The sequence below is a fragment of the Gracilinanus agilis genome, chromosome 5 (assembly GCF_016433145.1).
Source record: "Gracilinanus agilis isolate LMUSP501 chromosome 5, AgileGrace, whole genome shotgun sequence".
Taxonomy (NCBI): Eukaryota; Metazoa; Chordata; class Mammalia; order Didelphimorphia; family Didelphidae; genus Gracilinanus; species Gracilinanus agilis.
This window is the reverse complement of record NC_058134.1, coordinates 273,399,021-273,422,846: the sequence shown is the minus strand read 5'-3', so window position 1 is coordinate 273,422,846 and position 23,826 is coordinate 273,399,021. Positions and strand designations below refer to the sequence as shown.

General features: G+C 40.2%; 1 protein-coding gene across 1 annotated transcript in view; it reads right to left on the bottom strand.

Annotated features, from left to right (window-relative positions):
• Positions 1-22,215, bottom strand: part of C5H12orf56 (chromosome 5 C12orf56 homolog) — a 97,220-nt gene extending 75,005 nt beyond the window's left edge. Inside the window, exons 1-4 of the mRNA XM_044679212.1 lie at positions 22,141-22,215; positions 21,165-21,236; positions 20,179-20,338; positions 11,885-11,969 (exon numbers count right to left, since the gene is read on the bottom strand). Of these exons, the coding sequence (XP_044535147.1) occupies positions 11,885-11,969; positions 20,179-20,338; positions 21,165-21,236; positions 22,141-22,215 (392 nt within the window). The remainder of the gene's footprint in view (positions 1-11,884; positions 11,970-20,178; positions 20,339-21,164; positions 21,237-22,140) is intronic.
• Positions 22,216-23,826: the final 1,611 nt, after the last annotated feature.

The following is a 23,826-nucleotide window of genomic DNA, read 5'->3' as shown; positions in this document are numbered from 1 at the left end:
GGTCTCCTTGTCCTCGGGGTCAGGCCTCCTGGTAGTTCCCGGTCTGCCCCTCTGCCCGAGGTTCCTTCAGCAGTCTTTGGGGCTGCTTCCACTGCCGTGCTCCGGTCTGCACGGGGTCCTCACTGGAGGTCCAAGCCTGGGCTGGAGATAGTTATTCAAGCCTAGGGCACTGCCTTTGCCTGTGCAGATGCTCTTAGGGCCCTGCCTTCACCCCTGCAGAAGGTAGTGAAAGTCAGTGGGCTGGAGATCTTTATTCGCACCTGAGGCGATGCCTTCGGTGCTTGGGAAAGGCAGCATTTTAGGGGCCTTTGTCCCCCCGGAGGCGGTGCCTTCACCCACGTGGACGCTCGGGGGGAAAAGTCCCTGCTTGCCCCCAGCCACCTGGGGTCCCTCCTCTTGCAGCACACAAGTACAAGCCCCGGGGCTGCCAGTGATTATCTGGTTGCCCCAGTCTGTTTTTCACACTTGTGCATTGGCGTTGTGCGAGGGGTGTGATGTGAGGGGTGGGGGAGGGGCTTCTTCCTCTCGTGTTTTAGTGAGAGCTGTTTCACCCCTTTATAGCGTGGAAATGCCCCAATTCTGCATACCTTCAATGCTGCACCCTGTTGTTCCTTCGTTCTTCTGGACTCATTTTTATTTCCCCTTGAGGAGTTCTGTATGCTTCGGTCAGGAGAGATCGAGCAGCTGCTCCTTACACTGCCACCATCTTAACCGGAAGTCGAAATTACATTTTTTAAAATGGCGTTTATGGCTCTCATGGCCAAAAAGGTTGCAGACCCCTGGGCTATAGCATCCCTCTTATTCAGTAAAGTCCAGCGGCTCCCTATTACCTCCAGGATCAAATATAGTCCTTTGTTTGGAATTTCAAGACTTTGAGGGCTTGACCCTTTCCTGCTTTTCTAGACATATTTTAATTTCCTCCAACGCTCCATGATCCAGCATCCTTGATGTCCTTCACACACAATATTTTATCTCCTGCTTCTTCTCCTTTGCTTTGGCTGACTCTACACCTGAATGCTATCCCTCCTCATCCCTGCTTCTGCACATCCCTCGCTTCTTTCCGGACTCAACTCAAATGCTAAAAGCCATTCGAATCTTTGCCTCTATGGTTACTTTCCTCCTACTCCATAGTTTTTTCATATGTGTGGCCTCTCTGATTAGAATGTAAGTTTCTTGAGGTTGTTTTTGCATTTCTTTGTATGGCTAGCTAGGTGCTGATGAGGAACGGTATGTAGAATCAGGAATATTGACCTTACCGAGTTCAAATCCAGCCTCAGACAGTTACAAGCTATGTGACCCTGGGCAACTCACTTAACCTTGTCTGTCTCTATTTCATCATCTGTAAGATGAGCTGGAGAAAGAAATGGTAAACCACTCCGATATCTTGGCCAAGAAAACTCCAAATGAGATCACAAAGAATCAGACAAAACTAAAAATGACCAAACAGCAACATTTCTTTGTATTTCCAGCTCTTTGCACCAGGCAAAGATGTAGAAGAAAATTCTGTAGTACATTTCAGATGTAAATCTGCCATGATGTTTTAAATTAATTCATTCTATTCTTATCTAACTATTTCTGTTTTAAGGGAAGATCAACAACTGGCAGAATTACCCTGGACTTTGAAAATCTCCAACACAAGCAATTTTGGAATTACAATTTATGATATTCCAAACAAAAGACAAAATGCCATCATGAGAGCAAATGATTACAGAGCTCAATGTAAAGTTCAGTTAAAAGTTGCTTTATCAAACAGAACAAATGATCAAACAATCATTACTTAACTTTCTGTACACCTTTGGAGAAGAATTTTCCTAAAATCATTCAATCTCTCTTTGAATATTCCTTTTATGGATCCTCCTTCCCAACTGGCCACAAGTAAACTCAAGAGAGACTTCCATTAACTGAAAAGATCCAAACCTTCTTCCTTCTCTCAGGGTGACCATTAATCTAATGGAAGATGACCATTACTCTTAGATGGACCAAGCAAAGACTCCTTGACCTTGCGGGTTACCACACCAATCTCTTCAGGGAGGAGTCCTTTCCTAGGTGGATCAGAGAGAGGGGTAGGGGTGGGAAGTTGGAAACTGGCTGTTACTTTTCAGTCATTTCAGTTACTTTGTGACCACATGTGGGGTTTTCTCAGCAAAGATACTGGAATGGTATTGCCATTTCCTCCTCCAGTTCATTTTCCGGATGAGGAAACAGAGGCAAGTAAGGTTAAGTGACTTGCCCAGGGGCACAGAGCTAGGAAGTGTCTTAATCAAGATTTGAACTCAAGAAGACAAATCTTCCTGACTTCAGGCCAGCACTCTAGTCACTGTGCCACCTACCTTATCATCGATAAGAATGCTATCCAAAGATTTTACTCAGTGGCTTTGTTTTGGAACTGAGAGTTAAAGATTCATAAGATATTTCTTTTGAATGGCACAATGGATAAAGTGTTGGACCTGGAGTCAAAAGACCAGAGTTTGAATGTGCCTTAAACTCATAATAGCTGTGTGACCTTAGGCTATTTGCCTCAGTTTCTTTATCTGTAAAATGGGGATGGCACCAACCTCACAGATTGTTGTAAAGATCAAATAAGGTAATAATGGCAAATGCTTAGCACATTGCCTGAAACATAGTAAGCACTAAATAAATGTTTGCTTCAGATTAGGAAAACTGTTCATTTTTAAATGTTTTCTTACTATTTCTAAGAGAGGAGTGCCAAACTGCTTCCATTCAGAGCAAGGGCTTACTTTGTTCTTATTGATTCATTGTTAGCCATTCCCCTCCCCTCCAGTTCCTTCCTTGGCTTCTACGACATCATTTTTCTTATTTCCTCTACTAGTCATTGCTTCTCAGTATCTTTTGCTGGTTTATTATCAGTCTCCTGCCTCAATCCCTACACGCTTTCTTGGAGATCTTGTCAGCTCCCTTGGGCTTCAGGCATCTGTAAGCATATGACTCCTATCAGTTCCCCTGAGTTTAAGTCCTCTCTAAACAGATGACTTCTCATACACAGAAAGTAAAACATTGTGGAACAATTCAATGTAATGGGCTTTGCTACTAGTAGCAATGCAGCAAGTCAGGACACTCCTGAATGACTTATGGGAAAGAAAGCTAACCACATTGAGAGAAGGAATTATGGGAGTAAAAATGCAAAAGAAGACCATATGACATCACTTATCACATGTACGTATGGGTATAGGCCAGAGTTGATATGCTCCTTAGACGAATGGAAACACCCTGAAAGGCAAGATGGGTGCCTGGATGCGGGGAATCACCAATTATCTTCCAGGGCTGATGGTAGTAGCAGGGAAAGTCTCAACCCCAAATTTCTGAGAACTATTGAGTAGATCCTGGGACCACTCAGCAATATTAGCAGTCTCTCTTTGTGACCTGAGGTCAGGACATGCCCCGGCTTACTCTTAATAGCCCAAGGAGCCAAGACAGATTATGGTCCCATCCACAGTAAGGTGGCTCGTCCAGAGTAACACAGCTAGTAAGTGTCTGAGGCTGGATTTGAACTCACAAAGATGAATTTTCTTGATTCCAGGCCTGGCACTCTATCCACTGTGCTACCTGGCTACCCCTTTAATATCTTTTAAAGAATATTATAGCATTATTAGCGAGGGATGAGACATACAAAAGTTATTCTACCTTCAAATAAAACACAGAAATGTGGGGTACACTGTACGAATGAAGACTATGATTTTCCCAGCAAGAATGCCAGAAGTTCTGAAATAGCAAATAGAAACACAAATTATAGTAATTAGTTTTTTAGAGGTTTTTCTCAGGTCTCTTTCCCCTGGAATGTGCCAGTTAACAGCAGCGCAATTCACATTCATACAAGCAAGAAGTTGTTTGGCTTCATATCTACTTCTCAGCCAGGACATTTTCCCCAAAGCTCATCCATCTATTTGCCCTGCTCCGTAGCAATAAATTGTCATTTATTTTCACTCGCTGAAAATCGATAGAAGTTACAAATAGATAGAAACACAACTAAGAATGACTCTGGGCTTCAGATTTAAACATCAATAGTATTTTTCTTCCACTTGGTACCATTAAAAGTCAACTCATTTTTGAAAAGTGTTCGACTGGCCGCAGACTTCATTTCGAGTCTATATAGAGAAACTGTCAGGAGCGGCTAAGTAGTTCACACAATAGTGGTCCTAAGAAAGTGTGATGGTGAAATGCCTTCCTAAGCTCCCTAATCAATAAAATACAGAGAAATGGAGAAATCTGTCTACTGAGAAAAAGCAGCATTGAGGGATGAGAGGTACGAGTTCTCAGTCTCATTATCCCAGGTCACTGGTTCATTCTCCATCCCTCAGGGATATAAGCTCAAGGTGTTTACTCCTGTCTCATAAAGCAGCAATGTCTGCTTGAGCCTAATGTTCCAAGATCATTTCATCATTTTTATGAACTTGTTATAATTAAACTAGGAACATCATTCCCTATTGTCTGGAGTTTGATGCAATAGACACATTGTCATCTGCAGACTGGGCAGCTAGATGGTGCAGTGCACAGAGCATGGAGTCTGGAGTCAGGAGATCTGAGTTCAAATGGAAATGCTTAATGCTGTGTTACCCTTGGAAAGTCACTTAACCTTGTTTGCCTCAGTTTTCTCATCTGGAAAATGAAATGGTATCTTTGCCAGGAGAACCCCAAATGAGGTCACAAAGAGTCAGACATAATGAACAACCACATATCTGATGGTGATGGAATACTATTGTGCTATAAGGTTGAACAGGATGATTTCAGAAAGAGCTGGAAAGACCTATGTGAACTGAAACAGAATGAAATAAGCAGAATCAGAAGAACATTGTACATAGTAACAGCAATATTGTGGGATGATCAAATATGATAGACTTTGCTACTAACAGCATACAATGATCCAGGACAATTCTGAGGACTTGCGAAACAGAATGGTCTCCCCCTCTAGAGAAAGAACTTTTGGAGTAGAAATGCAGATGAAAGCATATGACTTAGCACTTGTTTGTTTGAGTATTTGTTTTGGGATTTGAGTTTTATAAGATTATTTGGTTATAAAAATGAATAATACAGAAATATGTTTGGAGTGATAATACACATATAATCCAATGGAATTGCTTGTCAGCTCTGGGAGGGGGAAGGAAAGAGGGAAGGGAGAGAACATGAATCAGGTAACTTTGGAACACTTATGTGTAAATTTGTTATTGGGATAAAATAAAGATAATTTTAAAAAATAAACAACCATATCTGCAAACAGGAGAATTTGGAGGACTTCCCTCTCATTGGGCATTCTTCTATTTGAACTCAACAAAAGGCATCCTCCATGACATGGATGGCTAGAATTTCTAAAGTATCAAATGACAAATGATTCCAAAACTGATGGAGAAATGAATGATAGGCATAGAGCATTTCTACACAATATATCTCTCTCATTACCTCTTGCCTAAGGTGATGCAACTGCCTTCAAACTGGCCTCCCAGAACTAAGTCACTTCCCATTCCAATCCATTTTCCATACAGCTAGCTACCCAAGTAAATTTTCCCTAAAACCCATTTCATCCCTATGTCATCCCTAGTTCTCATTTAGCAAACTCCAATGATTTCCAAATACCTCTTGACTCAAATAAACTTCCTTGGGGGGGGGGGGGGTTGTAAGGAAAATGTAGGATTTAACTTAGTATGGAATAGACTTTGCCAAGTAAAGCTGGCAGGAGCTGAACATTCTAAACGTGGAATGCTGGCAGAGGGGACTTACACAGAGACTCTAAAATGGCAGTTGGCTTTTGGAGAGTGGGATTTTAGCAACTGACTGGAGAGCCTGTGGAGTCGGGGTATCTTTGTGCCTTGGGAAGTATCTACAAGATCATCTAGCAAGATCAAGAAGTTCCAGGTTGAGACAGGAGTTTTATCTTGTATGGTGGACATACAGATACCTCTATCTCCCCGACTTCCCCAGCAGATTTATCTTGCTGTTTACCTGTGTTCCTGGGACAAGCAGATTCATCTGAACAACAGCCAAAGGACATCTTAATGAGATACCCATTTCCCCTTGACCAGCCAGTCATTGCCTCAGGCTGTCTGCTGTAAGATTAATAATAGTAGATATATCCACCCCTCCTGTCTCTGTTTTGCCAATAGTCTTTATGGCAGTTATTTCCTCTTACCTCTACTTCCTGTCCCTGGTCCTTTATTAAACCTTTTTATAAAAGCTTCCTTGTCTTCTCCTTCCCAGACTACAAGAACCCGCTGTTAAGTTAAACTGTTTTCCCTGACTATGTTGGGTTTCTGCTATTTTGTTATTTCCCCAGCTAAGTGTGTGATAGTTTGTACCTCCCCAATTCAGCTGAGGGCCTAATTTTACCCCAGCTGTACCTATGTTTCCCCTTTTAACTCCCTACGTATTCCCTTATTCCCCAAGTCACTTATTTCAGGGGAGAAGGACATTTAAAGTTCTTTACAGTTTGAATCCTTCCTGTACCTCCAGTCTTCTCACTCATTATCCTCTCCATACAGTCTGAAGTCCAGCCACTCTGACCTATTGGTTGTTTCTTCCACACAATGGTGCATCTCACATCTCTGTACATTGGAATGGCTATCCCCCATAGAGTATTCTTCCTCCTCACTTCTGTCTCTTAGAATTGCTAACTCTCTTTAAAATACTGTTCAAAGCATCACTTAAGCAAATCTTTCTAGAGGAGGGAGACCTTTTCCCTTCCCCCACTTGTTAATTTTTCCCCCCTCTAAAGCAACCTTCCATTTATTCTGTAAGTATTTTATATGTAACTATGTACGTGTTTTTTCCCCATTCGAACATGAGCTCCTTGGGGCCAGCACAATGGATAGAGTGTCAGACCTGGAGTCTAGAGGACCTGGGTTCAAATCTGGTCTCAGATACTTCCTACGTGTGTGACCCTGGGAAAGTCACTTAACTCTGCTTTCCTAGTATATCTTAAGGAATCCCAAGTGGGGTACACTTCCATGGAACCCCAAGAGAGGGGCAGTTAAGGGCAGTTAGAATGTGAATATATAAGGGAGTACCCCAAGCTGAGAGACTCATTCTGGATACAGGGTGCTGGAGGAAAGGAGGGTGATTGGTTACTACTACTTTCTTAGGCCTAGCACAACTCTGACCAGAAGAACTTGGTGGTATCATTTCCTTTACCCTTATGGGCAATCAAATAAGATTATCTCACACTGACCCCAATCTAATACTGCTGCAAAGTAATTCTGCTGGCAATTTTCAACAACAAATCCATCTTTATTAACAGATCTTCAATCAACATCATCTTGCACTTACTTTTAGTTAATATAGTGAAGTAGAATAGCTTGAGAGGAAGACAGGGAAATAAGATTTCTGTGTGGGCCTTGTGCCCCATTAGGGGAGAGGCCATCCTGTCATCCTCCTGCTATCAACCAAGATTATTAGAAGGATAGAACCAATCGCACTTTCCTTTCATATTCCCTTATTCCTATTCCCTTCCAGTTATTAAACCCTCGTTTAAACAAAGTCAGTTGCTGTGAGAATCCTCAGATCTAGACAACACAGGCCTGTATATACATCACCCAGAGCCAGCCTCCATTTTCCTGCTTCTGTGGCAGTTGGGACCCTGTGAGAGAGACCAGCTGGGAAGGCCTCTTAGAACATATTATCCATCCTTGATTGGGGATTAGATCCTAACAACAAGAGCCATCAACTTCTTGTGAGAGAGACCAGCTGGGAAGGCCTCTTAGAACATATTATCCATCCTTGATTGGGGATTAGATCCTAACAACAAGAGCCATCAACTTCTTGTGAGAATATACTCTTCTGATAACAAATCCAGTTGTGAAGAAGTTTACTCAGATCAGCGTCATTAGCCACTGGGCAACCATTACTTCAGTTAAGACCAAGAGCCGGGGTCCAGCTCTGGCAAGGGAGGGGGAAGGCGAGTTCTATCCGCTTGTCTCCCTCCCCCCACATGAGGTTCCCAGGGCCTGGCCTATCTTACCGGAGCCCTGGCCCTTCTTAAGAGTTGTTACATAGAGAAAAAGTAAGGGTTTTTTTTAAAGTGAATTTCCTGAAGCCAGGGGCTCTTTTCACTTTCCTTTCTAGAACACTGTAAATGTTTAATAAGTGCTTACTGATCAATAGATGAGGGACAATTTATAGAAGTCTACTATAACCCTGTCCCTATACTTTCCCCAACTGTATTTACAGGTTGGATCTCCAGAGTGGGGCTGCTACCTCTGGTTTTAGGATTAACTCTGTGGTTTATGCTTCCCATTAACAATTAGCCAGCAAACACAATTGGTTCTTTTTGTTTTAAACCCTTACCCTCCACCTTAGAATCAATACTAAGTATTGTTCCAAGGCAGAAGAGTGGTAAGGGCTAGGCAAAGGGGTTAAGTGACTTGCCCAGGGTAGCACAGCTAGAAAATGACTGAGGTCAGATTTGAACCCAGGACCTCCTGCCTCTAGGTCTGGCTCTCAATCCCCTTAAATTCTTTTGCTTACTTCTTTTTTTTTTATTTAATTTTAAACCCTTACCTTCTATCTTAGAATCAATACTCAGTATTCGTTCCAAGGCAGATGAGCAATAAGGGCTAGGCAATGGGGTTTGAGTGACTTGTCCAAAGTCACCCAGCTGGAAAGTGTCTGAGCCCAGATTTAAACCCAGGTCTTTCTGACTCCTGGCATGGCACTCTATCCACTCTGCTGCCTAGCTACCTTTCACTGATTATTTTTTTTTAAAGCCTTACCTTCCCATCTTGGAATCAATACTGTGTATTGGTTCCAAGGCAGAAAAGTGATAAGGGTAGGCAATGGGGGTCAAGTGACTTGCCCAGGGTCACACAGCTGGGAAGTGTCTGTGGCCAGATTTGAACCTAGGACCTCCCATCTCTAGGCCTGGCTCTCAATCCACTGAGCTACCCAGCTGCCCCCTCACTGATTGTTTTTAAGGGAGAAGGTAACCCTGAATTTCTACTCACCAGCTTAGCCCTTCTCCTCACCAAATGTTAACAAAAAAGATCATCACGAGTACTAACTGGCAAGTAAACTCATTAATCTGAAGAAAACAAATAGGAATTGGAGATATTCTACTAAGTATTGAATACAGAGCAAATGAACAAAGTACAGAGTAAATTTGGAAATCAACTCATTCCTTCCGGTGCATAGGTCATTATTACTATTAATTAATATTAATGCACAGTTGACAACTCTGCAGCTCACAGAGGAAAAATTCAATTTTCTCAGAAGAATGCTTCTCCAGTTTTTAACTTATCTCCATGGAGGTGACCAGAGTCCAAAGAGATTCTGAAGGAAGAGCCAAAAAGCTACTAGAGTGAATGGAAATCAGAAGCCTTCCATTGAGAGTGAGACATAAGCTCAGCTCCAACCAGAAGGAAGGGATTCTCTCGCTCAAGGGGAGTCCTCTCAGCAGTCTCTACACCAACAAGCTAGAAATGAGGGACATTTGGGGGAGCTGGCGTCCCTTACAGTCTATGGTTCAGAAGGTCACCATAACCATCCAAGTCGCTGTGTGTTTCTCTCCTGATCTGCTGGCTGTCTTATTTATGTATTTATCCATTTCTCCAGAAAACATATGGAACCAATTCGGGAAGTCTCTTATACAGATAGTCAGTATTTTCTCCACAAATCAAGAGTAGGATCTCCCTGCACTAGGCACAGGGCTGTCTCTCCCCAACCCAGCCAAGACAGGAGTAAGAACAGCTGGTTTAAAAAAAAAAATTGCTCCTCTAACCCTGGGTGTGTGTTCTCACAAATATTTGGTGTCCATGGGAAAAGGAGGAGCAACCCATAGCCAACAAACAAGATTTTTGTTACTTTAGTTGTTGATGGAGCCAATTATGTTAAGAGTTTTCCATCAACTGGGGAATAACTAAACATGTTATGGCATATGATTGTGATGGAATATTACTGCACTCTAAGAAATGACGAGCAAGTTAATTTGATTTGATTTTTAAATCTTTACCTTCTGTCTTAGAATCAATACTAAGGATCAGTTCCAGCACAAAAGAGTCATAAGGACTAGGCATTTGGGATTAAGTGACTTGCCCAGGGTCACATAGCTAGTAAGTATCTTGAGATAGATTTGAACCCAGGACCTCCCAATTCTAGGTCTAGCATTCTTTCCACTGAGCCATTTAGCTAACCTGAGCAGGTTAATTTTTTAAAAACCTGGAAAGACCTACATGAAATTATGAAGAGTGAATTGAGCAGAACCAAGAGAAATAATAGCAACAGAAATATTGTTTGAAGAATGATGTGTCTATCTAGCTCCAGAGAAAAAAATAAGCAAGACATTTATATACATTTATATTTATTTTTATATCCTTATATTATATATTTTTATAAATAATTATCTATATATATCTTTATATATAGTTACATATATAAAGTTACATATATATAGTTATATATAGAATATTCTAGCACCTACTACATTATATTATATATTATAGTTTTTATATATAGTTTTATATATAGTTTTTTGTAGATATACATGACATATATGTCAAATAATGCCTTCGCTGGTGTGGAGAAGGGAGATAGGGAGTTACTAGGAAATTTTAATATAACAAATAAATTAATTAAAAAAATTTTAAGCCAACAAACATTTATTATGCTGTGTGCCCAGCATTTTTCTAAATGGAGAGATACATATATAAACAGAAAGACGATATCCCTGCCTGCAAGGAGTTTATTATCTAATGGAAGAAAACAAACACAAAGAAAGGTACTGGAGGGGAAAGTCGAAAAGTCACAGAAGCTCCAAGGTAGTGCCAAGGGAGAAATGAGATGTTCCAACCTGGGTTTCCTCCTTAAGTGGAGGTTTTAGTGTTCTCTGATCCACCCTCCAATCAGTGGGACACAAGCGAAGTCTCAAGGCTGATGGGACTTTGCAAGATAATGAGATTTTCCTAATAATAATTTTCCTGGAGCATGGTGGAAAAGCCAAAGAAGCCCCAGTAGTGTATTCAAGGTGGAAAATGAGGAGAACTCAGAATTAGAATAGTAGGGCAATAGCTAGGTAGCACAGTGGATAAAGTGTCAGACCTGGAGTGAGGAAGACCTGGGTTCAAATTTGACTTCAGACACTTCCCAGCTGTGTGACCCTGGGCAAGTCCCTTAACCCCCATTGCCTATCCCTTACTGCTCTTCTGTCTTGGAACCAATATATATAATATTGATTCTAAGGCAGAAGGTAAGGGTTCAAAATAAAGACATATGGCCAACGTCAGGAGAAGGTAGGGAAAAGAATGCCTCTCAAATTAGAGAATTTAAGAGAAGAGAATTTCTCAAAATCTCTAATCTGAGAGAAATTCTCTTCCCCTCCTCCCTCCATAGGCATTTTCTGTGGTCTGATCCTAAGTCTGAACTCAAATGATTTAAAGCCCCCGTAAGGTATGTCTAATTTATTCACTCAGTCTCTCTGTTCCCTCTTTTAGATAAGAGATATTTACACTTAATAAAAGGATCTTGGATCAGATTCAGCATTCCAGGCATTTTCGTGAACACTTTATAATTACATTCTGGGCTTCCTATAGACATCAACTGAAGTGAGGTGGGGGACCACATCTTCCCTTCCTTCCAGTAGGATACAAAAAGGAAAAAAAAAAGATGTGAGCTGCATAGTAAAGAATAAAAATTAATAGACAAACAGACTCATTGCCACCCATTGATTATTGAAAGACTTAAAATAAGTTTCCAGCATGTTGGTTATTAGATCATTGATGGGTGACTTATGGGAAACTATCAACACAGAGTGAGAAAGGACTGAAAAGTTATGATTTGTACAGATGGAGAGAAGGCACACCCAGATCAAAAACATCCTAGATCAATTGAAATTTAAGTATTAAATTAGTCATGAGATTAAATATATTCTCTGAGTAATAAATAGCCTCACCTGAGAAATGAATCATTTAGACTTCCAGATTCTATACTGGGTCCTGCTGATGCCTGACAGGAAGGGTCATCATTCTTTTCCTTGACTAAGAAGAAAATAAATAATTAATGATTAATAAAGTCCTTTGGTTGAGCCTCCAACAAATATATTCCTATCTTCCCTTATAACCTTAAGATTTCTAAGAGAGTTGAAACTAAAGCTATAATGTCAAGTAACAGGTCTTGCTTCATATAGTACTTATATTAAAATAACTGTCACATCTTTACTGCCACATGAGTTGAAAAACAATTTCACAAAGGAATATGAACTAATTTATTAAGCACCTACTTTGTACTAGGCTTTGGGGAGATAAAAGTGAAAAAAATCCCTGCCCTTGAAGCTATTATGATCTATCAAAGGAAGGCACTATGGCTATATACAGCAGAAAACAAGTTATTTGAATATAAGTCATTAGTAGTTGGGAGAGATCAAGGAAAGTTTCATGTAAAAGGAGGTGCTTTAGATAAACTCTGAAGAAAGATAGAGATTCTATAAGGCAGAGGGAAGTGGGTGGGTGGTGTAATTCCAAGGATGGGAGATAACCATTGCAAAGGGAGAAAAAAAGGGGAGGTAGTGCTGTGTGAGAAACAAAGCCAGATTAGCTGAACTGCATGCGGGGTGTGTGAAAAGTCAAGTGTAATAAGCCTGGAAAGGTAGGATGTGTCTGGATTCTGAAAGGCTTAAAAGACATCATTTCTATTCAAGTCTAGATAAAATAGGGAGCCTTTGGACTGTTCTGAGAAGGAGAATAAGGACACAGTGGACCTCTGTTTTAGAGTCATTTTAATGGCTATGTGGAAGATAGATTAGAATGGGAAGAATCTTGAAGAAGGGCAAAGGGCATTTTGTTTTGTTTTGTTTTTTTACTATGAACTTAAATAGCTATAAACAGGAGCAATTCAATATACAAATAATATATTCACTCTCATACTGTCATTCATCTTTTGTTTTTTTTTAAGACAACCAGTGGCATATTGGGGAAATGTCTTGACTTGCTTGTGAACTGGACTTAAAAGAGACAGAGTTGCCCAAAGTCATCAACCTCACTCTCTCTTCCATAGTCATCCAAGTCCAATGGCAAGTCAAAAATCAGGATGGTTGATAATGGTCCAGGATGCAATGGGTGACCTTGGCTTCTTCTTTCAATGTCTAACCAAACTCCAAGCACTCCATGGTACCCACTTTAGCCACCTCCATGGCCTTGGAACAAATTGTTCTCATCCACCCATTCTGCTGGGGATAACCTTCACATGATTGAGGAGAGACCTCCCTCTAACTCACAGATTGGAGACCTGTCAGTTACCTTCAATCTGGTTTAGCCCAGTTTTACCCAGCAGGGTGTGGCTGCTGTTCATGCTACAGCTTCTTGGAGCCCTGTCCTCAAGGAGTTCACAGTGGAATGGAGGAGACAATATGCAACTAGGTGCAAATAGGATATTCAGGATGAACTCAGAGGGAAAGCACTAACATTAAGGAGGACTAGGAAAGTCTTCTTGTAGAAGGGGGCAGCTAGGTGGCTTAGTGGATAGAGAGTCAGATCTAAATATGGGAGGTCCTGGTTTTAAAACTGACCTTCGATACCTCCTAGCTGTGTGACCCTGGGCAAGTCACTTAACCCCAATTGTCTAACCCTTACTACTCTTCTGCCTTGGAACCAATATTTAGATATTGTGTCTAAGACAGAAGGTAGAGGTTTAATACAAAAAAGATCTCTTGTAGAAGGTATCTAGTTTAACATTTCTTTGTCATTCTTTTGTTTCTTCTTTTTTGGCATCATTATCACTACCCACCCATGTATATTCTAATTCTCTCCAAAGCCCTCCAGATTAAAGTTCTCCCATATAACAAATAAACATATATGGCAAACCACTCTCCTATCTTTTCCTTTTGTAAATAAAAAAAATTTATTTTAGGTGGTAGAAAAAGAGAAAGATACAAAGGATGAATAGACCAGATGAACTTGGTTGCGGGATGCCTTCTAGTATTCCTCACTTCCAGCTTCACCCTTTATAGAGTCTATGCTTACTTGCTTCTAATTCTTCTCCAGAGCAGCTAAATCTTCCCAGATCTCCAAGAATTCTCCTTCCTCCATTCCTTCACCCACATACCAGTGTACAAATACCCACTTTTCATCCATGAGGTCAAAAACGATCTAGCCTGGCCCATACTTGGACAATGGCAGTTGTGTTACTTAATAAGCATACTGTCTACTGTACTTTAGCAGGGTCTCTACCAGGTACTACAGTTCAGGACTGGTAATTGATATGAACTTTGAAGCTAGTGGGGCATCAATCTGCAAACTGAAAGGTTCTCTTGGGTTTGATGGTGGCAATGTGTATGTGTATACACATCTCACTCATCTCACTCAGTGCCTCTAATCTACCACCTTTCTGCTGGGAGAGCAAAAGCATATTTTATCATCAGTCTTCTGGAGTTATGCTTGGTCACTGCAATGGTCAGGATTTGTAGGTCTTTCCCTGTTGTTTTCCTTTGGTGGAGCTAAAGCATTTGACTCTACTCTTCCTGGATATCATAGTAACCAAATCTTCCCTCTGGCCATTTTCGAGCCTGCATTTCACCTCCTCTGACTATAATCAAATCACTGCTACCATTAACACACCTGGAAAGGATGTGCTAAATAAGTCAACAAGATGTCAACAAGCATTTACTAAAGGATCTTGAATACTTGAAAGAGAAATTTATTTGGAATACAATATGGAGTCACTGAAGATTCTGGGGCAGAGGAGTGGCATGAGCCAATTCATGCTTAAGAAAGACCTTTCTGAAAAATATTTTTAAAATAAATAGATAAATAAATTAAAATTTTAAAAAATAATAAAAGCAAACAGGTTTTCATATACGAGAGAGAGAGAGAGAGAGAGAGAGAGAGAGAGAGAGAGAGAGAGAGAGAGAGAGAGATATCTTGGAAAGCAATTAAGTTCTCCTCCCCTGGAGTTTTTCCAGTAGAGGCGATATAACCACTTGTCAAAGATATTGTAGAGAATTTAGTAGCTGGTTCAGATATAGGTTGGAAAAGGTAATTTCTATGGTCCCTTCTTATTATGTGATTTAGTAAAGAAGAGTAAAAAGCACTGAGAAACCCCAGTTACTTTGGGAATGAAGGAAGACTTCACAGAAGGGAATATGTATGAATGAGTCTTGAAGGCTAGGTAGGAAGCTAACAGATAGAGGTGAATGAGGAGTCTTTTAGGAAGACTAAACAGTGGGAAGCAAGTCAAGGAGGCAGGGAAGCAGAGGATATGTTTAGAGGACAGCAAATAGTCCAATAGGATAAGACTGTACTTGAATCCAGCCTACAATGATTGGAAATGTAGATTGGTACTGGACTGTGAATGGCCTTGAAAGCTAGTCCAACGATTTATACTTTTATTCAATGGCTAGTGGGGAGCCATTGAAGGATTTTGAACAGTGATTCAATTTGATTTGAGCTGCATGATTATTGATTATTATTTATTAAATATAATTATGATTATTGTTTGGGATAGATCAGACAGGGATGAGCTTTTGTGTAGACGGGAGGCAAGGAGACCAAGGAGATATTATTACAATAATTCAGGAGAACTGGAACAGTGATGAATTAATCATAAGGTAAGGGACCAATAGGGAACCTGAGTAAATAAAAAAGAGACTAGATATAGATGGGAGTCTCTTAAAGCATTCAGGACATAGAAATCTCATGTTAGCGGCAGAAAAAAAATCCAGTGCTCAGAATTTTTTATTACTTTGGTATAATGAAGGGAAACAGTAGGGACCCAGAGTCTGCTTTGGTTAGAACATACTACATGTAGGGTGAAGCCTGTACACAAGCCAGAAATGTGGTCAGAACTGAAGGTCTTTGTGCTTTAGGATGGCATAGCAAACCCTGGGTAGTTCCTTGGTTTCAGAAAAAATATATGCTAAAGCCATAAAAGACTAAAAACCTGTGTGTTGCCCAAAAATTCAAATAGGAAGCAATAATATAATTACCATCATACACTCCTGAAGAGTTAGTAATTAAAACATTAAAATACGGAGGGAAAAAAAGACCTTTCGGTCAGTAGAATGGGGAAGAATAGGGAGTGTGGAGGCTGGAAAAGCTGTAATAAACTAGTGAAACAGTCCAGGGTTATAAAGGCTTTAGCAAGAGAGAAGCAATGAAAATGGAGAAAGTTGGGAAGGAAGAGGTTATGTGTGAAAGTTGGAATCCTCCAGAATAATAACACCAAAGTTTCCAATATGAAAGAATGGGTAGATGATGGTATCAGCCAAAGGCAGAAGGAGGAGCATATTTAAGGGGAAAGAAAATTAATTCAGTTTTGGACATATTATGCCAAAGGGACCTAATGATGAAAATGTGCTGGAGGCTGCTGGATTTATAGGAAGATTTGAAGCCATGTGACAATTTGTATATAGATTCTGCAGAAAGGTGATAGTGGAAGGTAAGGAAATGAACGTGAGTACCAAAGGAAAGAAACTGTGGAAGACAATATGTTTTGTTTCAAGAATGGAAAGGAAAAAAAAAATTCTAGCCTCAGGCACTTCCCAACTGTGTGATCCTAGGCAAGTCACTTGACCCCCATTGCCTACCCTTACCACTCTTCTGCCTTGGAGCCAATACACAGTATTAACTCCAAGACGGAAGGTAAGGGTTTAAAAAAAAAAAAAGAATGGAAAGGCAGATCTAATAATCGTTATGACTACTGGTAACAGTTGAACTTTGGGTTCTTGAAGACTTTTTTTTGCAGAACTAATCTGAGTGGTAAATTGGGAGAAATATTCTACAATAAGGCTGGTTCTAAATCATATAATTCCATTAATGATTAGATTTAAAAAAAAAAGCAGCGCTGGAGGAGAGATGGTCTTGGTCATTTCATTGCTTCTATCCACGTCATTATTTTTTCCATGAATTTAGGTTTATACAAAGCACTGATCAATGTAATTTAGCAGTTCTTTCCTTAATGGAAGGTTCCATCAACACATCCTTTCTCTCCTTCTTCCTCTTTCTCTCCCCCACCCCTCTCTCTCAGAAAGAGAAACCTAAGAATAATTATGCTTGCACACAAGGATAAATATGCATTTAAGGCAATAAACAAGCATTAGATAGCCTCATTAGTGTGACATGGGATCTGGTAAGCAAGAAGGGACTTAATAAAATGCCTAATTACAATAGTGGCTACAACAGTCACCATGACAGTATTCCTCTGTGGGACTGCACCCTGTTTTGAAAGTCCATAAACACTGGGCAAAGTTCCCATACATTTTTGCTATTCAATTAATATCCAGAGCAATTCTCTCCCAATATGTTTTAGACATTAAGGTCTAATGGGTTGTGAATAATGGGCAATTGGTCCACTAGATAGAGGGAAAGAATATTCTAGAGCCAGACCTTCTATTCTAGATTCAGATCTTCTCACCTTTCCCCACCGTTGTGAAGAATGCTACTAACTGTGGTGATAGGCATTTCTGGTTTATTTTTTGTTTGTTTAATTATTGTTAATACATTTTGTTCTCAGCACCAATGTTTTCCAATAGATCACTCCCAATCCTTGGGACCTGCTTCTTACAATATGGAATAGGGATAACTACAGGATCTATGCTTTCATTGGTTTAGAAAGATCCCAGGTGGAAAAAACTCCTTGTGCTAATACCTTTTCTGCAACTTGTGGTATTAGAGAGATTTCAAGAACACTGAAAGGTTAAATGATGTACCACGTCACACAGTTGGGTATCCTATATCAGGTCTTCCTGGTTTCAAGCCCAACTTCCTATCTACTAGGTTGTCTCAAAAAATAAGCTCAGCAAAACTAACCAACATATTAACCAAGTTCAACATTATAGGCAGTTTGACATCCATAGTACCCATCTCTGCAAAGAAGGGAAATACATGTATTTTCAAATTTCTTCTTTGGGATGAAGCCAAGTGATTACAATTTTCTTTTATTTTTTAACTCACTTTCTGTCTTAGTAACAACTCTAAGACAGAAGGGCAAGGGCTAGGCAATCAGGGTTCAGTGACTTGCTCAGAATTATACAGCTGAAGTGTCTGAAGTCAAATTTGAACCCAGGTCCTCTTGACTCTAGGCCTCATGCTCTCTACTGTATCACCTACCTGCCCTGAGATTATGATTTCAAAGCATTGAGTTTCCTTACTTTTTATAATTGTCTTTTCATTTATATTTTTGTTGGCATTGTATATATTGTTTCCCTGGTTCTGTTTACTCCATTTTGCATCAATTCACATCTTCCCATGCTTCTCTGTAATTATCATTTCTTATAGCACAGTAAGATTTCATTGTTTTCATGTAACATAATTTGTTATGCTTTTTCACAATTGGTAGGTATCTATTTGGTTTCTAATTCTTTGCTATCACAAAAAAATGCAGCTATAAATATTTTGGTGTATATAGGGTCCTCCTATTGCCTAGGAATAAGATCTATGGGTCAGAGAATGGGTATGCAATAGTGTAATGAATATCTTAAGAAACTCCAGGAGAGGTACGGGCAGTGAGTGGCAGCTGACATTTACATAGCACTTTCTGAGTTCACAAAATGCTTTCTAGGAGTTTATTCCATTAGCTTTCGTGAAAGGTGCCACACGAATGCTTAGTTTTGTCCTATCATTGCCAACACTCTCACTTTGGGGGACCTGTTGAATTTGATATGCCTGTGGGATATTCATCTGGAACTGTCCTATAGGCAGTTGGTGTTGTGAGACTAGACAGCAGAAGAGAGACAAAAGACTGGTAGATAGACCTGAGAGTCATCAATGTAGAGATAATTTTGTTTTCCAGTTGTTTTAGTCCTCTCTGACTCTTCATGACCCCATTTGGGGTTTTCATGGAAAAGATAATTAAATGGTTTGTCATTTCCTTCTCCAGTTCATTTTCCAGATGAAGAAACCAAGGCAAAAAGAGTGAAGTGACTTGCCTAGGATCACCTAGCTAGTAAGTGTCTGAGATCAGATTTGAATTCAGGAAGGATTCCAAATCCAGTGGTCTATCCATTGCACCACCTCACTGTCTCCTGCCTCCAAAACTCTCATTTTACAGATGAGGACACTGAGGCCCAGAGACAGAAAGAGAGTGACTTGTCTGGGATCCCAGGGCTAATAAATGAAAGAACAAAGATATGGACCCAGATCCAATAACTCCAAATCCCACCACTCTTTCCACTGAGCCTCATCTACTCACAAAGTAGACAGTTCCCTGGAAATTGCCATCTTTTTCATGGAAATACTGATAGATCTAAGACCAAATGATGTCAGTGTTAGTGTTAAATAGTCTGGCTATCAATTGGCTTCAGTGTTCTTTTAAACCTGTGCCTGTTGCTACTGATACCTACAGCCTGACAAGATTTGATCAAGGAAGTAAAAATTTTCAGAACTGTATTTTGCCAGGAACACTCATTATTATAACTCTGACTGAGAATACTTAAAAACTCTTGTTTATTGGGACAGCCAGATGGCACAATGGAGAGAGAGTCAGGCTTAGAGATGGGGGGTCCTGGGTTCAAATCTGACCTCAGACACTACCTAGCTGTGTGACCCTGGGCAAGTCACTTGACCCCCATTGCCTACCCTTACCATTCTTCTGCCTTGGAACCAATACACAGTATTTATTCTAGGATGGAAGGTGAGGGTTTAAAAAACAAACAACAAGAAGAGTATTTGTTGAGTTACAGAACAACTTTGGTCATTAAATCTTAATTTAAATGTCTTCTCCCATATTATACAGGTAACTCTAAATGGAATGATGTTGCTAGCAACAATACAGATAAAGGATAAGTTAGTCACACAGAGAATGACTCTGTTAATGGCTGTAATCTGTACTGCTAACCTGACTGGCTATGTGATTAAAAAATGATTTTTTAAAACCTCAATTAATATAGACTTTAAGGCTTTCAAAAAAGGTTTTCCTCATATCAACCCAATGAGGTAAGTAGTACAAATATTATGTCCTCCATTTTATAGATGAAGAAAATCGAGATTTAGAGGACCAAAACGGCTGGCCTATATTTATATAACTGGAATGTGTCTGAGCCAGAATTTGAACCTGTGCCTTTGTGGCTCCAGGACCAGCATTCTTTTCACTATTCCACAATAGCACATCAAAATACAAGCCCATCAAGTGGTCAAGGAGAACTGAGTAGGAGCATGGCTGCCATTACTAGCACTGGAAACACAAAGTGTGTTTGCTTCTTCATCAACAGGCACCATCTGTTTTTACATTATGTCTACATAATAATATATTCCGTACCTTTTTTGTTTACTTTTGAGTGAGGAAATGGAAATAGTAATTTCCTGGCCCCTTTTATGCTTCCCCAGGAATTTTTCAAAGTGGATAAAGAATAGACTATGCGAATGTGTTGGTTAATTTCTCTTTCGGGTCCATTCAAAAAATCTGGATAGTCATCAATCTGAAAAACAAATGAAATGATATGACTGAGGGAAAACATGATTTTAACTTAACTCTAAAAATAACTCAGTCCAAATGCTTAGGTAAAAATGTCACCTGTGTGCTTGTCGTTTTGCTTTCTCTGTCTCTCCTGTTTCTGTGTGTGTGTGTGTGTGTGTGTGTGTGTGTGTGTGTGTGTGTGTTTCTCTGCCTCTGTCTCTCTCTCTAATTTATGAATATGTTTCTGCCTCTGTCTCTTCCTCCCCTTTTCCCCCCTTTCCCCTCCCCCTTTGTCCTTATGTTTCTTTGATTCTGTCTGTGTCTGTCTCTTTATCTCTGTATGTCTCTCTTTGTTGTTATGTTTCTGTGATTCTTTGTCTCTATCTCTCTCTCCCTCCCTCCCTTTCTTTCTCTGTCTCTTTTCCTCTGTATCTCTTTATCGCTGTCTCTCCCCTCTTTCTCTCTTCTTCTTTCCCCCTCTCTTTCTTTCTCTTCGTCTTTGTTTCTATGACTGTCTCTTTAACTCTATGTATGTCTAGCTCTCTCTCTCCCTCTTTCTCTTTGTCTTTATGTTTCTCTAACTGTCTCTGTCCCCCTCCTTCCCTTTCTTTCTCTTTGTCTTCATGTTTCTCTGACTCTTTGTCTATGTGTCTCTTTTTCTCGGTCTCTCCTCCCTCTCTCTTGCCTTTATGTTTCTTTGGCTTTTTGTCTCTGTGTGTCTCTCTGTCTCTTCATCTCTCTGTGTCTCTGCCTCTGCCTCTGTCTCTGCTTCTTCCTCTCTGTCTCTAGGGTAGCTTACCCCTCACCTTTTCAGCCTGTTTACTCCTCTTTTGTTTACTCTCCAGTGCTAACTCCCCAGCAACAATATCCCTAATATTTCTGACATCACAGGGCACTGGACAGCTAGCAGGGACCTTTCTCTTTAGATGTCACCACATGTCTTTGAAAAATGCTCATCTAGAGAAGTCTCCAGTAATACCTTTAGAGAGATACATTGAAAACCAAGCAGCTCAATCTAGGAAACCACTTTTATAAGCAAAAAAGATCCTGGCTAGGGTTGTGATCTCTGGGAGCATCCCATTCAATCAGCAGGCACTCCTGCCGTGGGTCAGGCACCGTCTGTGCTCAGTACTAGGACTACAAAGACAAACTTAAAACAATCCTTGCCTTCAAGGAACTTACATTCTTTTTTTTCCTTTTTCTAATGTTTTCTTTTTTTACATGTGTAACATGCATGATCTGCCTCACAGAATTCCATAGTACCTCCCAGAACTACAGGTGAGGAGAGCAGTTGGAGCAGTTAAGAATGTGGGTAGACACCCAGCTTGACAATCTCACTCTTTGGGGAGCTAGGTGTCTAGGAAAGGGGTAGGAATTGCTTCTTCTCAGCTAACTGATCTCTAACCTCAAGGAACAAGGTGTTTCTTTGCTGATTACTCCATACAGACTAAACTAAACTAAACTAAACTAAAGTGTGAGCACTGTGAAAATACCTTGTATGCAGTATCCCAGTTAGTCTCTAACAATATAGATCTACAATCAAGATTACCTTCACCATCTTAAACTTGATAATATTAGATTTAAGAAAGAGTTTAATTTGTGAGGGAGTTAGGGGAATAAGTTTATTCAAGGCATTCCCCTCTGAGGGACTGCTATTTCTGTCAATATCCTGAAGATCCTGAACATCCTGAAGATAGTTTTACCTCACCCTCCAACCTAAAATTCTCCTTCCTTCCCTGTTTCTCTGAATTCCCTTCCTTTGTTAAGTTTGTGGGATGTGAAGAGTTATATTTTCAGGATTTACCAACCCAATTCATACATTACCATAGCCAAATCTTCATCCAGGCAAACTCTGAGCATAGCTGCAATCCAGAGTGCAAGACTGTTGTTTGAAGTCATCCTGAGCACTTAATCTATCTGGGACTTTAGGAATAATCTTCCAACAGTGGAAGTTGCTAATTTCTGTAGGATTATTCCCTGTCGGTCAATTTAGCCCTGGGATAGCCAAGTCCAAATAGCCTCCTCTTGGTCAAAAAGGGATTCTGTTCTAACTGTTTACAGGGGTAACAACTGCCAAGGAGGGGGAGGAGAAAGAATTCCATTCACTCACTCACCTCCCCCCTGCTAGTCCTTGCAGCTTATCTCTGCTGTGACTCCATTGCTTAGCCATTGCCAACTGGACCCACCTTTACACATGTCAATACAATGTTTTAATTCACCCACTTAATAACCACCACCAAAAACATTCAACTAAACAATTGCATAAAAATGATGTACAAATCCATAAACTCCACATTGGTTACAATTTGTTAAAAAAAAACAAACATGTAAATTCTCTGTGGTTGCTTATGTAAACACCAAGGAGCTTACATTCTCATGGAGAATAACACATACAGGACAGAGCATATAGAGATACATGGAAAGTATATATACAAGTGGAAAGGGCACTTGGAGTCTAGTGGAAAGACCTGTGACAGGAGGGAATACCTGTGCAGTCTTGGAGGAAGCAAGGATTCCAAGAAACTGAGATGGGAAGGGAGACCTTTCCTGGCATGTGGGAGGAGAAGGGGAGCCAATCAGGAGGCTGATGCATTAATCAAGATGGGAGATGATGAGCTAACTGGGGTGGTGGCTTGGACAGTAGGGGGGTGGGAGACCAGTAGGAGATGCCATTGAGGTGATAATAAGACTTGGCAACTGAATGGGGTATGTAGAGAGAGTGAGAATGAGGAGATGAAGATGACCCCAAGATTGTGAACATAGGAATATGGAAGAATAGGATGGTTTGGGGAGAAAAGATAGGTTCTGTTTTAGATATATTGAGTTTGAAGTGTCTCTGCGATAGCCAGTTCAACATGTCCAACGAGCCATTCTCAGCATAGGACTAGACCTCCAAAGACATGGGAACATGGGGCTTTCAATTCAATAGACACATATTAAGTGCTTGCTATGTTCTGGGCACTGTGGTAGATGCCAGGGGTATAAAGACAAATATACCAGACATATAATATCTAAATTTTCTTTTACCCTAAGCATTTAACATAGAACTAGGCACAAAGTAGATACTTAATATTTGTTGTGCTGTTTGTTATACAGATATCCTTTTAACATTGCAGGAGTTAGGTGTACAGCACCCCCAAGATCTGGAAAATCTAGGTAAAATTTTTGGGCCCTCTCTTTGTATCACAGAAGTCTGAATTTTTTTCTTTGTTCCTTTTATGGGATCTTTACTGTGTGTATTTATGGTGTTAAAAGATAAAATGTGTTGATATTACATAATACTATACCTATATTTTATGCAGTTCTGAATTTCTAAATTTTTTCTATGTCATCTACTAGCCTTCACATGTCATCTGCAGCTTCTGCAAAACTCTTGAAAAATGCTCATTTAATTTCTTACGCCAGCCTTTGATATAGCAAAACCATGATGGAGAGAATCAAGATACAGAAGGGATACCTATATTTTTTGTTAAACTCTCCCCTGGGGGGGACAGCTGGATGGCTCAGTGT